General features: G+C 41.9%; 1 protein-coding gene across 3 annotated transcripts; it reads right to left on the bottom strand.

Moving 5' to 3' along the window:
* Positions 1 to 779: 779 nt before the first annotated feature.
* Positions 780 to 13,548, bottom strand: LOC118378349 (calcium-binding protein 2-like). Of its 3 annotated transcripts, XM_052510351.1 has the most exons (7): positions 13,406 to 13,548; positions 12,404 to 12,712; positions 2,456 to 2,486; positions 2,174 to 2,308; positions 1,852 to 1,961; positions 1,582 to 1,729; positions 780 to 1,394 (listed from the first exon to the last, which is right to left on the bottom strand). In XM_052510351.1, the coding sequence occupies exons 1-7, from the start codon at positions 13,490 to 13,492 to the stop codon at positions 1,369 to 1,371; spliced, it is 846 nt and encodes a 281-aa protein (XP_052366311.1). In that variant the 5' UTR covers positions 13,493 to 13,548; the 3' UTR covers positions 780 to 1,368. The 3 variants fall into 3 exon arrangements, with proteins under 3 accessions (XP_052366311.1, XP_052366289.1, XP_052366300.1); XM_052510329.1 differs by having other exon boundaries at positions 2,174 to 2,486; XM_052510340.1 differs by lacking the exon at positions 780 to 1,394 and having other exon boundaries at positions 1,655 to 1,961; positions 2,174 to 2,486.
* Between the last annotated feature and the right edge of the window lie 4,852 nt (positions 13,549 to 18,400).

The raw sequence follows: 18,400 nt of genomic DNA on the forward strand, positions 1-18,400 counted from the left end.
TTTTTCCCCTCCATTCCTCCTCAGAAATCCATCTCTATGTGTCTCCGTCCCAACATTCCTCTTCTCCCGACTTTGCTTGCGGCCCAGTGGCAGTCCAACGTAACTCCATCTCATAATCATCCTGCTCACCTTGGAAATGTGTATTCTCCGGGCGCCAACATTTTGAGAGCTTGAGCAGTGGCCACACACAGAAAAATGACCCCCAAACTCAACTCTGTTCTACTCCCTTCGTGGCTGAAAACCTTCAGCTCTCTGTTGGTTCCATTCAATTACGCTTCGGTTCGTGTCCATGCACCATATGAACTACGACCCTTTCTCTGATTTATTTCTGTTACACCCAGCAGCTCAAGGTGATCAGCCCGGACTCAAACTTGCCACAGTGCTGCTCATAAACATAGTGTCTTTGCATATGCATAGCAGAGGAGGCTGGTGGGAGGAGCTATAGGAGGACTGCTTATTGTGTAATGGCTGCAATGGAATACATGGAATTATCAAACATATGGAAACCACGTTTGACTTGGTTCAATTTTTTTCCATTGTCATAGAAGTTCATGAAATTGCTCAGTTGAGTTGTTTGAAACTAATCGTTTCCATGCCACCGTGTGTTCTTTGCCTTGAACAGAAGATTCATTCATGAATTATAATTTTCATTAACTAAATTCCTGTCCCTATTTAGTCTTACGTTGCATTAAAATGTGTCTAATTTTATTATCAATTGATCATCAATAAATGAATTAGTCGAACATTTTCTTAGAAATTATTACATTTAAGATAACACATAAAAACAACACAGACAACTTTTTATTTGAAAATAACGTCACATTTTACAAACAAGGTTAAACCTTTGAACACACATACAATCAGAGTAAAAACATTCACTTAAAAAAAAGACAAGAGATACTCATAAGAGACAGCCAAGCATTAGGATTTTGATATGTTACAACCAATCAATGTTCAATTTAACTGTCACAGCTTGAGTTACAAGATTTGTAGAACTACTATTAAGTGTTCACTCAATTTAAGTGCTGCTTAACAAAAAATAACAAACCGAGGTCCAGTCAGTAGAACAAGAATGTTCACTAAAAATGTAGTGGTCCCTTTTCCAGTTGTTCACTAAAAATGTAGTGGTCCCTTTTCCAGTTCACTACAAATGTAGTGGTCCCTTTTCCAGTTGTTCACTACAAATGTAGTGGTCCCTTTTCCAGTTGTTCACTACAAACGTAATGGTCCCTTTTCCAGTTGTTCACTACAAACGTAGTGGTACCTTTTCCAGTTGTTCACTACAAACGTAGTGGTACCTTCTCCAGTTGTTCACTACAAACGTAGTGGTACCTTTTCCAGTTGTTGCACAACAACCATATGGTTATCTCAGCGTGACATCATTCGAACAAATTCTTTGAAAAGAGAGAGAGAGAGATAATGACAGAGATTTAAATGAAAAGGAGACATGATTATCCCATACACAGATCGACAGAAAACCCGCCACTGCTTCACACACACACACACACACACACACACACACACACACACACACACACACACACACACACACACACACACACACACACACACATCTCTCACCCTCAAAGTCGACCAGTCCGTCCCGGTTGAGATCCACGTCTCTGAGGATCTCGTCGATCTCTCTGTTGGTCAGCTGTTCTCCCATCAGCTTCTTCATGGCCTCCCTCAGTTCCATTATACTGATCTGACCATCACTGTTAGCATCAAACTGTGTGTGAGAGAGAGAGGACAGAGAGAGAAAGGAGGCTATAGTGACAGTTACTCACATTGAGAAAGACAGCAACCATCTCTGTCAGCTTTCAAACCACACAATCTGAGAGAGAGAGAGACCTCCTTGAATGCATCTCTCAGTTCTTTCACTCCGATCATGTCTGCTGTCTCTGCCAGCATCTTTGGGCCCATCAGCTCCACAAAGTCATCAAAGTCTAGTTTGCCGCCACCTACAGACCAGATAAAAACATTACTACTATTACTCATGGTTACAATATGGACAATATGTCTTTCATTGCTTAAATAATCCTTGATTTTGTGTTTCCTTGGTTCATAATTCATTGCAGTAATCAACCTAAATTCCGCCATAGCTCTCAAGATATTTCAGATATTCCATGACTCTGTGGTTTCCTCTGTCTCGTGATGATGACATCAAACTCACAGATGGACTGGCCCAGCTCGATGAGCTCCATCTCTGTGGGCATGTAGCCCATGGTCCTCATGCACTCTCCCAGGTCCTTGTAGCTGACATAACCATTCTTCTTCCTATCAAACTCCACAAACGCCTCGCGAAGCTCTGCAAACACACAGGCACACGCGTATGCACGCACGCACACACACACAAACATAGAAGTACACACACAGGTTAAGAATGGGAGAATGTAGATTGTAAAACATGTCATGGTACGATTCTGACTGTGTGAGATAGAAAGGGAAAATCTACCTTCAATCTCCTCTGGTCGTAGGTCCCTGTCCTGTTGGAGGTAGCAGAGGGACTCACATAAGCAGACTGGTGGTGGCACATGAACACACACACATCGCATCACAAACACACACACGCGCTACATCACAACCCCACGAGACGTACGACGACGACAAAATCTGTTTGCTCATGTACCCACGACAAGACAAACAACGTACGTGCATGTTTTCATGTGGATACAAAAACCGCCGCCAAACACACAGATGTAAATCTAAAGATCAACAAACACAAAATGTTCAACCGCTGATATTAGAAAATACACAATGGGCCTCAATCACAAAGACAATGGGAACCAATCAGCCAAAGGTAGAAAAAGGAGGAGAGAAAAGAAGAGAGAGAAATTCTGCCATTTGTTTTTGCTTGATAAAATCTACATCTTTTTGTTATGGTATGATTAATAGCAGAGGTGGTACATGTGATATGTAGCGTGCCAGTAGACACACATTATTAGAAAGAGTAAACCAGGATGCTTTGCAAAGTTAGACTAAATAGTATCTATATCTAGTACATTGCTTCTAAAGATATAACACAGTATCAGTCAAAGGTTTGGACACCTACTCATTACAGTGTTTTTCTTTATCTTTACTATTTTCTACATTGTAGAATAATAGTGAAGACCTCATCACTATGAAATAACAAATATGGAATCATGTAGTAACCAAAGAAGTGTTAAACAAATCAAAATATATTTTCTATTTGAGATTTTCTTTTTTAAACACCCCTTGCCTTGATGACAGCGCTCATGAGGACCACCACAGGAAAGGAAGACCCAGAGTTACCTCTGCTGCAGAGGATAAGTTCATTAGAGTTACCAGCCACAGAATGTGCAGCCTAAATAAATGCTTGACGGAGTTCAAGTAACAGATACATCTCAACATCAACTGTTCAGAGGAGACTGCGTGAACCAGGCCTTAATGGTCGAATTGATGCAAAGAAACCACTACTAAAGGACACCAATAATAAGAAGAGACCTGCTTGGGTCAAGAAACTTGATGAATGGACATTAGACCGGTGGAAATCTGTCCTTTGGTCTGATGAGTCCAAATTTGCGATTTTTGGTTCCAACCGCTGTGTCTTTGTGAGACGCAGTGTAGGTGTATGGATGATCTCCGCATGTGTGGCATGGAGGAAGAGGTGTGATGGTGTGGGGGTTCTTTGCTGGTGACTCTGTCTGTGATTTATTTAGAATTGAAGGCACACCAGCATGGCTACCACAGCATGTTGCAGCGATACACCATCCCATCTGGTTTGGGTTTAGTGGGATTATGATTTGTTTTTCAACTGGACAATGACCCAACACACCTTCAGGCTGTGTAAGGGCTATTTGACCAAGAAGGAGATTGATAGAGTGCTGCACCAGATGACCTGGCCTCCACAATCACCCGACCTCAACCCAATTGATATGGTTTTGGATGAGTTGGACCGCATAGTGAAGGAAAATCGGCCAACAAGTGCTTAGCATATATGGGAACGCCTTCAAGATGGTTGGAAAAGCATTCCAGGTGAAGCTGGTTGAGAGAATACCAAGAGTGTGCAAAGCTGTCATCAAGGCAAAGGGTGGCTACTTTGAAGAATGGGAAATGTAAAATATATTTTGATTTGTTTCACACTTTTTTGGTTACTACATGATTCCATGTGTGTTATTTCATAGTTCGACAATGTTGAAAATAGTAATACAAATGAAGAAAAATCCTTGAGGTGGGTGTCCAAGCTTTTGACTGGTACTGTATATCTGAACCTAAATCTACACAGATTGCATTGTATGAGCCATGTTTGTATTCTGGACCCGGTAAAATACTTTCACAAAACGTAAATCACTGTAGTAACCAGATTATCAGGTAGTGGGGCGGGGGGTTTAGGAAATGTAGGTGGTTTATTGTAAGTAAGACCCTTGGACATATAATGTGAATTGTTTACAGACACACACACACACGTCCACACACTGTAGGTCGTGCCTGTTTTTGTGTGGTAGGTCATTAGGTTGAGTTTGTTTGATGGCAGAGAAATATAGGGAGAGACAATCCCTGTAGATGTCTTTCTCTTTACTATGGATGTTCTTCTTGGAATCTCCCTGTATGTGATAAACACAGTGCAACACCGCATCAAGGTTTGGTTGGACTCCTCTCTGCCTGCAGAATGTACTTTAAATAGCATGTTTGATTGGTTGTCCCATGATGAAAATGAAATGATTGTGGAGAGAATGTTATGTGGTGAGAAGGACGTGAAGATGATTGTGTGTGTGTGTGTGTGTGTGTGTGTGTGTGTGTGTGTGTGTGTGTGTGTGTGTGTGTGTGTGTGTGTGTGTGTGTGTGTGTGTGTGTGTGTGTGTGAATAGTTTAGTATGTAATTGTAAGTGTACGTGTGTGTGTGATTGAGTATGCGCTTGCATGCATGTGTCTCATTATGTGTGTGTATGTGTTCACTAGCGTGTGTACGTACGATCTGGCTGCTTGCAAAGCCCTGTTTGAGGAAGATGCAGGCGGGTCCCACGATGCTGTGTAACACGGTGCAGTTCTGGACCAGTGCAGACAGTGGCGCCTTAAACTCCTCATCCTCACCCGGTTCCTCCTCGCCCTCCGACCGGGGCCCCTCCTGGCCCCCTGCCCCCCCCTTGCCCCCCAGGGGCCCGGCGGCCCCCTTAGAACCAGAATCATCCAGAACTAGTGAACCCAACAGTCGTTGGTTTCACACTCTGTTTCCCTCTCTGTCTGCTGAGGTCTGACAGCCAGCTGTCCACAGCACTAGTCCTCAGGGAGATCCGATGTTACATCAGCAAACAGGACAGGACAGGATTGGCAATCTCTGTCAGACTTTTAGAAGTTTAACTCTATCTACATGACAAGCCCTATCAGCCAGCAGACCATCAGCCTAATAAGTCTAGCTCTCTGTCTGTTTATGTGCTGGTCTGTGTATTGGTTACAAGAAGCTATGCTTTCCCTCCATCTCTCACTCTTTCTCTCTCATCTATCTCTTTCTCTGTTCTGTTTTCCGAGGCTCAGTCTTGGCTCAGAGTTGGATTGGGGCGTTCATTCTGGTAAGTGTTCAGACACTCTACTCAACTCAGAGACTCAACACAGTGTTACATAACACACTTACAGATTACATCTCGTCAATACGATAATACCAGAGTTGTGTTTATTTACAGTTTTTCTCAACCTGTTTACAAACATTTTTTGGAAGTGTGGTAAAACTAACCTACAGCAAACCAACGATGATCAAATGCTTAAGTACGTTTGCAGAATGTCTGATACGTTTCTTGTCTTTATGCCTGGATTGCATATACTGTATTAGGCCCATCTTTACAAAACTGTAAATACAATTGTCATCAATGAATGCAAAATTCAATGCGAAGTGTTTTGTTTACAGAATATTAACATGTTGTTTTCATCGGAAGAGAAAAGGTTGCAAACTGTTTCTGGCAATCAGTAAATACTACTACACACTATTGGAAATGGAAGGTACAGTATCTGGAAAGATCTAGGCAACAGGGACTGTCAAATTTGTACGATTGTTTTTACAGCATTGCAGACATGCAGAAAAGGAAGTGGAGTTACTTCTAAGTGACTTTGGGTTACTCCTAAACATCCCCCCCTGTGTAAAAAGTGGTTGAATCAACATTGTTTCCACATCATTTCAACCCCCCCCCCAAAAAAATCAATGTGACAATGTGGAATCAACGTGGTAAATCAATTTGCCAATAGTTTTTTTTCACCCAACTTTGAATCTAAATCCAATGACAAGGGTAATGTTTTGTTGTTGATTTCACTTTGAATTCACATTAGTTGACAGCTCAACCAAATGTGAATCAAAACTAGATGTTGAACTATGCCCAGTGGGTTGTGACCTTCCATTATAGAGCTTTACAGTGGTGTGGATTGAGGCCTAGACATTCATATCAGTTGTCATTGTATTCACCTTCTTTATTTCTATTGGGGATTGTGTTTCTGCAGCCGACGGAAGGTCTAAGCCTATGCACAGTACTGAATACATGGAATTGGACTGTGAAGATATTGATGAAGGATTCCTGCACAGTGTGCTTATTTTCTATTTTCCTTTTGATCAGGAATAATATTGTAATTTTCCATAATTATGCACCTTTTGATAGTTGTATTTCCAGTTTTGATCATCATGATTTAGTGACTGCAAAGCAAATATTTTGATCAGTAGAATCAAAAACTACACACGCTAACTTTCTGTTTTGTCAGCTTAGACTCAAGAGAAATAAACGTTTGTGTTGATCTTTTTTTGCAGACAGTCGTGTTCTTTTGAGTAATGTATTAGCGATTGTGACGGTAGCATATAGAATTGATGAATGTACTTAAGTTTTGAGAAGGCAACTACATTTTGAAAAAAATGCATTTACTGTTTGTTTTTTCAATAGGACACAGAATTGTGTGTCACTTTTTAAAAATCAACAACATTGATCTGTAAAAAAAAAAAATGTTTGTATGCGCTTGAGAATAACTGTAGTATCAAAATCCACGTCTGGTACCAGATTGATCTGGTTGTTGGGCCTGCCCTTTAGGGAACACAAGGATAAAGATCTCTGGGGAGAAATACTGCTTGTCAGGCTCGGAGATCATCAAAGAAAGATCTCCATTGTACAGAGATGCAGAGACGTTGTGCATATAAGTGAAAAAGAAACGTCATAGATTGTCTCTGCTGGAGTTGTTCAGAATAATCACGTTGAATGGTTTCAGATCAATGTTGTGACAATCCTGCAGATCAATGTTGTTTAAAAATGCACAGGACCTATTCTAAATTGAGGACTTTGCAGAAAAAAATACATTTTGCCAATATTTCCAGGGTACTACACACATAAACACACAGACAAGGAAATAGCAAGCAAGCAAAATGCTTCTCTCGTCCCATATCTTTAAAAAAAAGCAAATAACTGCTCTTACCTTCATTTTGTTTTTCATGGATGGCTTAGTACAATTTCCCATCCCCTATCCTCGGAGTGTGAAGTAACACTCTTGACCCTCCTTCTCTTTTCCCTCCCTCTCTATTCTATTTCTCTTGTTCCTATTTTTTCTGTCTGTCTTTCTCTCTCTCTCTCTCTCTCTTCCCCCTTTCTTTGGATTTCCAAAGGTCCCACCCGAGATTAGAGTTCTGAGGAGGGGTCCAGGAGGTCCCATCACCCAGTCACATCGTGGTCTGAAGTGATGTTCATATCAGAGATGAAACATACAGTAGAACCTCTAAGCCACACTCAGAAGATCCAAAATCCCATAAACAACATCCTGATCTGCGTTTAAGGTCGCCTAAAACAAACATTAACCTAGTCCACTTCTGTGTCTGAACAGAAAAGAGTTCATGCGTGCATTACTCTGTCTTTCTCCCTCTCGCTCCTACTCACTCATCAACTCTCAATTTGACCCCTTCTTAAATCCCCTATCTCGCTATCCCTCTCCTTCTCTCCTCCTCTCTGTCCCTAGAGCAAGGCTTGTTACAGCATTCAAATGACTACATCTACGTAGGGGGGTGAGATGCAGACAGACAGAGTGAGAGGGGGAGAGACAGATAGACAGAGAGGGAGGAGATATAGAGAGAATTAGAGGGGACAAACACAAGGGATTTAAAAATCCCTATCCCTCCATTTCAGATTAAAGGGAGCGATGGAGGGGTAAGAAGAGAAACGGATAGAGTAAGGAGATTGAGAGAAACAACGAAAGGGAGAAATTAGAGGGCAGGTTGGAGAGAGAGGTGATACAAGATGAAAAGAGAGGATGAGAAGGAGGAGTGATGGAGAGAAAAGGATGGACAATTCAGAGAAACAGGGAGAAAGAAAATCAAACTGTTCATGAGATAAAAATCTACGGGAAAGCAGGAAGAGAACAAGACAAGAAGCAAAACAGGGAAAGAAACAACAAATGAGCAAGGAAGAAAAGAGCCAAGAGTGAGACTGAAGCTCAAGCAGCCGGGAAGCAAGCTGCTGTTTTGGACTACCATTAGATGTGTGTATGTGCGTATGTTAGAATCACACACACCATTAACTGTATGCTTGTGTTAATAATATCCAAACCAAATACGCGCATCACAGTCGACTGCTCTAATTGGTCTGTTTTTAAAATCAATCAACACATCTTCATGCTCTCCTTGGATGTCAAATGTAATATTCTCTCTGATTGGTGAATGATAAAAGCATTACAGAGGTGCTAATCTGAGCTGTAATGCTGTCTAATCCAGAGACACAGGACATAATATCAGACACTCCAGGATAACATTTAAACTGTGACTCACATGACATGACTGTGACTAAACTGTGACTCAACACTGACTCAAATGACAAAATAAATACTATGACTACTGATGAGAATTATATGCTGTATATATATATATATGAGAGAGAGAGAGAGAGACCCCTTTAGGATTTATTTATTGTCAACAGGGGCAGATGTTTATTACTAGCTTATTAGCTTATTACTAATGCATACCATTCTAAGCCATTGTGGATGGACCTTGGAGGCATAAGGCTAAGGGTTAGGTTCCATAGACACTGGTCTAAGGTCAGATTTGTGTTTCCCCCCCATATGGTTAAGGTTAGGATTGGGAGAAGGTAAAGTGATGCCAGATCTATGCCCATTGGTGCCCAGCGGGCCACAACTACTATCCAGAGAGTTCCATACCCTCGTAGGTCAGAGGGATGAACTCTGTGATAGGCCTGGTCCTCCAGCTGGGACTTGTTATGATGCACAGCTGTGAACAAAGTACTTTGGCAACTTCCAGGCTATTGGGTAGTCAAACACATCAGTGTGTACGTCTGTGTGTGTGTGTGTGCATGTGTGTGTCGTATAAATAACATTTGTAGTAGGATATACATTTTGTGACATTCCATGACCACTCAACGATGAGGCTTACCTGATATTACCTTACCTCAAATTCTGCCAAATATTTATTTAATATTTGAAACTGTGGTTTGGTCATGTCCCTCTCTACCCCTTCCGGCTCTCTGTCTGTCTCTTTCTCTGTCTGTCTCTCTCTCTCTGTCTCTCTCTCTCTCAATTCAATTCAATTCAAGGGCTTTATTGGCATGGGAAATATGTGTTAACATTGCCAAAGCAAGTGAGGTAGACAACATACAAAGTGAATATATAAAGTGAAAAACAACAAAAATTAACAGTAAACATTACACATACAGAAGTTTCTCTCTCTCTCTCTCTCTCTCTCTCGCTCTCTCTCGCTCTCTCTCTCTCTCTCTCTCTCTCTACACCCATTCAAACCCAGACGTATGGTATAGTAGCAGATAAGAATTATGAGTGCCAAGATAAACTGAGTGACAGAAGGTCTGTTACAAGATCAACCGACCGCTTTTCCTCTATACTTTTGGAGACAGACTCTGATTTAGATCAAATGAACATTTTGGCTCATGTCATGACAAAAATCTTTAACAAGTACTAGGGCAGTTCAACACTGCAGTGTCTATTTAATACCACTAGAGGACAGCTTCTGTCCAGAATATAATACAAAATATAGTGTTCCATAAGTATTTGGCAGAATTTAAAGCAGCAATCAGCAGCTGAAACAAAAAAAAGTGTACTCCCCGTCCTGTTTGGGTAAAAAGCTGAGGGATGGGGCTTGAGAAATGTAACCACTCTCAAATTCATAGACCGAGCTATGGATGCAAGGACTGACCATCCACGATATCAAAATGATTGGTTTAACCATGTTTTCAGGCAATATAGTGTTTGTTTACATTTACTTTGTTAACAAACATTGGAGTAAAACAAGCTTATATTTTGGGTTCTGAAGCTCATGAGGCATTTAGAAGTTGTATTATTCAAGAATCAATGGGTATATATAATTAATTTACAAGTCACAAAATGTATGTAGCAACTGCAGATTGCTCCTTTAAAACCACATTGTATTTGATCTATATGGCCACAAGGGAGAATTCTCCTTGTTTAATAAATAGGATCTCTACAGATCGGTGTCCCACCCTCAGGACGGTTGAGCTAATGTGATTAGCATGACGTTGTAAGTAACAAGAATATTTCCCAGCACATAGATATATCTGATGTGTCTAAATTCTTGTTAATCTAACTGCACTGTCCAATTTACAGTAGCTAGTACAGTGAAAGAATACCATGCTATTGTTTGAGGAGGGTGCACAATTATGAGCTTGTAAAATGTATGAATAAACCAATTAGGCATAATTGGGCAGTCTTGATACAACATTTTGAATAGATATGCAATAGTTCATTGGATCAGTCTAAAATGTTGCGCAACCACTGCTGCCATCTAGTGGCCAACGTCTAAATTGCGCCTAGGCTAGAATAATTCATTATGGCCATTCTCTTGCATTTCAAAGAAGATTATACAAAAAAAACATGTTTTTTTCCTTTGTATTATGTTTTACCAGATCTAATGTGTTATTTTCTCCTACATTAATTTCACATTACAAAGTGTTTCCTTTCAAATGCTGCATATCCTTGCTTCAGGGCCTGAGCTACAAGCATTTAGATTTGGGTATGTAATTTTAGGCGAAAATTGAAAATTACTTAAGAGGTTTTAACTATCCTTTAGTGGATTTCAGATTTTCACGAGGTTAGAAGAACAAGATCTCTCTCTCTCACTCACTCACACACACACACACACACACACACACACACACACACACACACACACACACACACACACACACACACACACACACACACACACACACACACACACACACACACACACACACACACACACACGGTAAATCAGAACTAGTCCCAGGACAAGTCTGGTAAACAACACTCATGCTGTTGATAGGATAAACATTGTTGCAACCACTGCCATTAAGACTGATTATCTATCTAATTTATATTTTATTATTGATCATGTCAATTAATCATGTCACTCTGTTGGGTTTCTGGTTCTGTGTGTTCTGATCTGCATCAGGTATCAGTATTAGACCTCTCTGTCACGCGACCAGTATGACACGACCAGGTGTCAGCTCACAACCACAACCACACACACACACGCAAGCACACGCACACACACACTTTGTTTGCTCTGCATGCCTAGAGGACGGAGTGTGTGGTAAGTGTGTGTGTATTGAGACAGACTCAGGTAGACTCGCATCATGTAACCTGACTCTTACCCCTGACTGGAAGTAAGGCTCTGGTCGCTATGGTGATATGCGTGTAGGAGCTGGTAATTCTGTAGATGTATTGTGTTCTGATCAGGTGTCAGATACTGATACTAGTGTCCAGTGACTCAACTTGTCAACTACAGGAACTCTGCAGTGAGTCAGAACCAGAGCCGAATACGGGCACAGGGGAGAGCAGGCCAGGCAGGACAGGCTAGGCCAGGCAGGACAGGCCAGACCAGGGGAGAGGGGAGGAACCAGACTCCTGAGGGCAAACCTACTGCCCTCGCCCCAAGACTCTGAAGCCATGTGATGTTGTGCTGTTGTGTCGGTGTAATGTGGATGGGGACGAGTACTGTTTGGTGTTTATTACTACTGGGGCTTAAAATGATATCTGTTACGAATTACAGTTTCCTAATGTAGCAGATACCAATGAAGGAGCTTAAACCCTCACACACGCTACCACATGAACCCTGAACATATAGATAAACAACACAACTCTGTTAGCATCAAGGCTAACACTTAAACATGGGATATAGGGTATAGGATAAGCAGCTACCGTAAAGTATGGGGACAGAGTCAGCGTTTTTATTTGGAGCAGGGGGCCTTCGAATTTCAATCAGGACCTTGGTAGATTGCAATCGTGCCTTGGATGGATGGACATGGACACACACACACACACACACACACACACACACACACACACACACACACACACACACACACACACACACACACACACACACACACACACACACACACACACACACACACACACATGGCTAAAGAAGGCCTATCTCAGGGCAGACCCGGGTCATCCTGGCTCTTACCGGTCCAAATGCTGGGTCCATTATAGGGAGCAGGTCTATGGACTCCTTCTCTTCCTGCTTCTGACCACTCGTCTTCATCATATCTGCCACATCCAGGTCCTCCACATCCAGGTCCTCCTCTGCCTCCTCTTCATCCTCTGTACCTCTCTCTCTATCTCTGGGGAAGGGGGTGGGTGTCTGGCTGTACCTCCTACCATGGGGGGGGTTGACTCCAGCCGCTGACACTTCTGAGTCTCCACTCTGCTCACTGGACCGCCTTCTCTGCTTAATCTGCTGTTTCTGAACCTTCTTACTGATCGCTGCTTTTACCTGCATGGGGAAAGTACAGGTGCGAGATCAATTATAACAATGTTGTTACTGATAGTCAGGAACTGAGTCAGATCCATACAAGTGTTTCAAACAAACTAAGAAATGAATCAGATATTATTATTTCAAATTGAAAAATGAACAATAATTGAGTAACGAACAAATTGGTGTTTGAGGTAAAATTCACTGGTAAATTCACAAGTATTCTCCATCAATTAATAATTTTCTCTTAATTTTCTCTTTTTTCATATACCGTACCTGCAAGGTTATCCCTATCCCCGCCCCATTCTATATCAATCCATTCATCTTTTCACCCTCAACTCCCCCTAACACAGGTTTTCACGAGGATAGAAGAACAAGATCTCTCTCTCTCACTCACTCACTCACTCACTCTCACACACACACACACACACACACACACACACACACACACACACACACACACACACACACACACACACACACACACACACACACACACACACACACACACACACACACACACACACACTCATTTATATACACCCAATATCATCTTAAACTCCAAGAGATGCTAAAACCTCTCATAACATCTATGGTTGTTCACTCGAGGTAGAGAGGTATTAGTCAAATATAGAAGATAAAACAATTATACATTGTGTAATTAATTCACATGAAAACAAACCGACACAAACACACCCATACACAAACACACACCTGTTTTGCGCTTTTCCCGTGCGGCGAGCTCATCCCTGCTGAACCACCTCCTCCGGCGGAAGAATCCTTCGGAATGATCATGAACATCTCGGTGTTGTTTTCTTACACGCCCTATCTCTTTCTCCCCCTCCCTTTCTCGCTCCCTCTCTTTCTCGCTCGCTCTCACTCTCTCTCTCACTTCCTCCCTCTCCTCTCTAGTTTTCCCGAGTGGATTTATTTTTACAGACACTTCCAACTGACTAGTTCTGTATCTATTAAAGTAATTTTGTCTGGACTCTTCTAAATTCTGCTTTGACTTGCTTTCTCTCTCCCAAGTTTAAAATAAGAAAATAGCTAACTTTTACTAAATAAAATTGTTCTCCCTTTGTACTCCCTTAATTTCCCCCCCCCTTCTCTTTTCTCCCTTTCCCCTGTCTCTATCTATCCCTGTTCAGCGGTTGTTAGTGCGTGCCTCTCTCTATCTCTCGTCCTGTTCGTCCAGGTGAGGGGGGTTTTATCATCATGTGTCCTGCAACTCAGGGATTGAGTTCCTGCCCCTCTCTCTCTCTCTCTCTCTCTCTCTCTCTCTCTCTCTCTCTCTCTCTCTCTCCACTTCCTCTCTCTCGCTCTCTCTCTCCATCACCCCCCCCCCACACACACACACACTTTGCCTCTGTCCATCCCCCTTTTCCCTGTCTCTCTCTCATGTTGTCTGTCTGTGATCTGTTTTGTGTAGTGATAAGTTGTGTCTGCCTCGGCCCTGGCCTTTGTTGGAACGCTAATTGGATTTTCAATGAGGTGTTCAGGTCAGCCTTTCAGGAGGAGGGAAGGGGCGATGAGTACAGATTCAAACATGACATGTCATCACAATCAAACACGAACATGCATGCATGGATAAATACATCATGTAGGCATGACTAAACACACACACAAACACAGTTGCGGGTGTAAACACACACACACACACACACACACACACACACACACACACACAAACAGTACCAGTCAAAAGTATACACACACCTACTCATTCAACGGTTTTTCTTTATTTTTACTATTTTATATATTGTATAATTATAGTGAAGACATCAAAACTATGAAATAACACTTATAGAATCATGTAGTAACCAAAAAAGTGTTAAACATATCAAAATCTATTTTATATTCGAGATTCTTCAAAGTAGCCACCCTTTGCCTTTGCATTCTCTCAACCAGCTTCATGACAAATGCTTTTCCAACAGTCTTGAAGGAGTTCCCACATATGCTGAGCACTTGTTGACTGCTTTTCCTTCACTTTGCAGTCCAATTCATCCCAAACCATCTCAATTGGGTTGAGGTCAGGTGATTGTGGAGGCCAGGTCAGCTGATGCAACACTCCATCACTCTCCTTGGTCAAATAGCCCTTACACAGCCTGGAGGTGTGTTGGGTCATTGCCCTGTTGAAAAACAAATGATAGTCTCACTAAGCCCAAACCAGATGGGATGGCGTATCGCTGCTTAAGGCTGTGGTAGCCATGCTGGTTAAGTATGCCTTCAATTCAAAATAAATCACAGACAGTATCACCAAAAAAGCATCCCCACACCATCACACCTCCTCCTCCATGCTTCAGGGTGGGAACCATACATGCGGAGATCATACTCTGCTTCTCATAAAGACACGGTGGTTGGAACCAAAAGTCTCGCATTTGGACTCATCAGACCAAATGACAGATTTCCACCGGTCTAATGTCCATTGCTCATGTTTCTTGGCCCAAGCAAGTCTCTTCTTATTATTGGTGTCCTTTAGTAGTGGTTTCTTTGCAGCAATTCGACCATGAAGGCCTGATTCACACAGTCTCCTCTGAACAGTTGATGTCTGTTAGTTGAACTCCGTGAAGCATTTATTTGGGCTGCAATCTGAGGTGCAGTTAACTCTAATGAACTTATCCTCTGCAGCAGAGGTTAACTCTGGGTTCCTTTCCTGTGGCGGTCCTCATAAGAGCCAGTTTCATCATAGCGTTTGATGGTTTTTGCAACTGCACTTTAAGATATTTTCGAAGTTATTTACATTTTCCGAATTGACTGACCTTCATGTCGCAAAGTTATGACGGACTGCCGTTTCTCTTTGCTTATTTGAGCTGTTCTTGCCATAATATGGTATTTTACTAAATAGGGGTATCTTCTGTATACCACCCCTACCTTGTCTCAACCCAAGTGATTGGCTCAAACACATTAAGAAGGAAAGAAATTCCACAAATTAACTTTTAACAAGGCACATCTGTTAATTCAAATGCATTCCAGGTGACTATCTCATGAAGCTGGTTGTGAGAATGCCAAGAGTGTGCAAAGTTGTCATCAAGGCACATTTGAAGAATCTCGCATTTAAAATATATTTTGATTTGTTTAACACTTTTTTTGGTTACTGCATGATTCCATATTTGTTATTTCATCGTTTTAATGTCTTCACTATTATTCTACAATGTAGAAAATAGTAAAAACAAAGAAAAACCCTTTAATGAGTGACTGTGTCCAAACTTTATTATGAGCCGTCCTCCCCTCAGCAGCCTCCTGTGTTTTGTATTACCACCTACATCTATTATGTGTAAATTGGGTTGAACTCTGTCTGGATCTCAGTATGTCTTTATGTCTGCCATGTCTGTATGCTTGTAATGTAATGACACATGGAACATTTCCAAACAGATTAAAAAGTATTCTATCCTATTTGCCCCACTGTTTTCTTGACCTCTGGCCCCTCCTCTTTCCTCCTCTATTCACCCCTCCCTTCTTAGCCAGCTCTTAACCTCTTTCCTCCTCTATTCACCCCTCCCTTCTTAGCCAGCTCTTAACCTCTTTCCTCCTCTATTCACCCCTCCCTTCTTAGCCAGCTCTTAACCTCTTTCCTCCTCTATTCACCCCTTCCTTCTTAGCCAGCTCTTAACCTCTTTCCTCCTCTATTCACCCCTCCCTTCTTAGCCAGCTCTTAACCTCTTTCCTCCTCTATTCACCCCTCCCTTCTTAGCCAGCTCTTAACCTCTTTCCTCCTCTATTCACCCCTCCCTTCTTAGCCAGCTCTTAACCTCTTTCCTCCTCTATTCACCCCTCCCTTCTTAGCCAGCTCTTAACCTCTTTCCTCCTCTATTCACCCCTCCCTTCTTAGCCAGCTCTTAACCTCTTTCCTCCTCTATTCACCCCTCCCTTCTTAGCCAGCTCTTAACCTCTTTCCTCCTCTATTCACCCCTCCCTTCTTAGCCAGCTCTTCTTAACCTCTTTCCTCCTCTATTCACCCCTCCCTTCTTAGCCAGCTCTTAACCTCTTTCCTCCTCTATTCACCCCTCCCTTCTTAGCCAGCTCTTAACCTCTTTCCTCCTCTATTCACCCCTCCCTTCTTAGCCAGCTCTTAACCTCTTTCCGGCTGAAAAATAAGTTGATAGTATTCAAGCTGAAGGATAAGCGTATGGTAACAAACATTTCTCCAGTTCCTAATGAGGTTTCCATTAATCACATTAAGCCTGTCTCTCTCCCTCCCCTATCTGTCTGGTCATTAGTTATTGATTGGGGAGCACAAACTCAGACCGGGAGAAAAGAGATCCATTACGACAAAAACATCCAGAGTTGCACTGGTCAAAAATAGAATGGTGTATTTTACAAAGGGATAACTCAGGAGGGCCCGGCGGAAAGAGAATGATAGTTAGAGAGGTGGATAAGGGAGAGGCAGAAGCCATGTTTACACCTTAACATGTGGTCGTCGTCATCCGATCAAGATGATCTGATCAAGATTTGGTGTGTCCACACAGGGTAATTAAACGTGCCTCTTATCTGCCCACTGCTTCCATATTGTGACCAGTTCCCTGGTCCCTCCCTGTGTGCAAATCAATCCAACCTGCATTGGTGCTCCCTTATGACACAAGCTGTATCAATTGTCTGAAAACAGCACACTTTTATAGTCAATAGTTCTATACTGATCATCACAGCCTGTATTTGTTATCCAATGATTTAAAACTGGGTGTAGGCTATCATTGATCATTCAGTAACGGAGTCTCCTTCACTCATTGAGAGATGAGTGATATACTAGCATTACAGAATGTAAACTTAACCACGCGTGTATTGCCGTTTCCACCTGTACCTTTACATCTAGCCAGAGGGGACTTTTATAACATTTCCATAGGCAAGCCACTGTATTATAGCGCTGTATTATTTCCCTATCTGTTACGGTTTTCTTCTGTCAAAAGAAAGAGGACCAACATGCAGCATGGTTATCTTTATACATCTTTAATGAAGATGATAAATGAACAATACACAGGAACCGTGAAAACCCGAAACAGCCCTAACTGGAGCAAACAGAGACAGGAACAATCACCCACCAAACACTCAAAGAATATGGCTGCCTAAATATGGTTCCCAATCAGAGACAACGATAAACACTTGCCTCTGATTGAGAACCACTCTAGGCAACCATAGACTTTCCTAGACAACTCCACTAACCACAATCCCATAACCTACAAAAACCCCAAGACAAAACACACCACATAAATAACCCATGTCACACCCTGGCCTGACCAAAATAATAAAGAAAACACAAAATACAAATGCCAGGACGTGACACTATCTGATATAGCAACTTAATTAGACTATTCACATGACCAAACAGTTGATAAAGCGCTCAGCAGCTTTCCTTCAATATTGCCACAGCACTGTCCAGAATGAACTGGGGATGTTCACCCAATACCTCTCTGAATAAAATGGGCACTGGGTTCTCCCATTTCAACACATGCTATTACAGGCCTTTCTGTTCTTTACTTTAAAATATATATATATATATATTTGCTGGCATTGAACCTGCGAACGAGGAACCCTTTGTCCATATATATATATATTTATATTTATTTATTTATATATGCGTGATCTAATTTCGATTGGACTGTGGCACTTGGTTTCTAATGAAAACCACCATGATCTTAATTCTGGAGGGTTGTAGGTCCGAGGCAGGAGGATTATCCAGAAACAGAGGCGAGGTGATTTGAGCCGCTCTGTTTGAGG

This window comes from Oncorhynchus keta, chromosome 4 (genome assembly GCF_023373465.1).
Source record: "Oncorhynchus keta strain PuntledgeMale-10-30-2019 chromosome 4, Oket_V2, whole genome shotgun sequence".
Taxonomy (NCBI): domain Eukaryota; kingdom Metazoa; phylum Chordata; class Actinopteri; order Salmoniformes; family Salmonidae; genus Oncorhynchus; species Oncorhynchus keta.

What these genes read in the sequence shown, in the direction of transcription:
- LOC118378349 (XM_052510329.1), bottom strand. Translation starts at nt 13,492, where the DNA reads ATGTTCATGATCATTCCGAAGGATTCTTCCGCCGGAGGAGGTGGTTCA. An exon ending in ACGGGAAAAGCGCAAAACAG is followed by an intron (nt 12,713 to 13,405) that starts GTGTGTGTTTGT and finishes TTCCCCATGCAG; the next exon opens with GTAAAAGCAGCGATCAGTAA. An exon ending in TGGACCCAGCATTTGGACCG is followed by an intron (nt 2,487 to 12,403) that starts GTAAGAGCCAGG and finishes TACCTCCAACAG; the next exon opens with GACAGGGACCTACGACCAGA.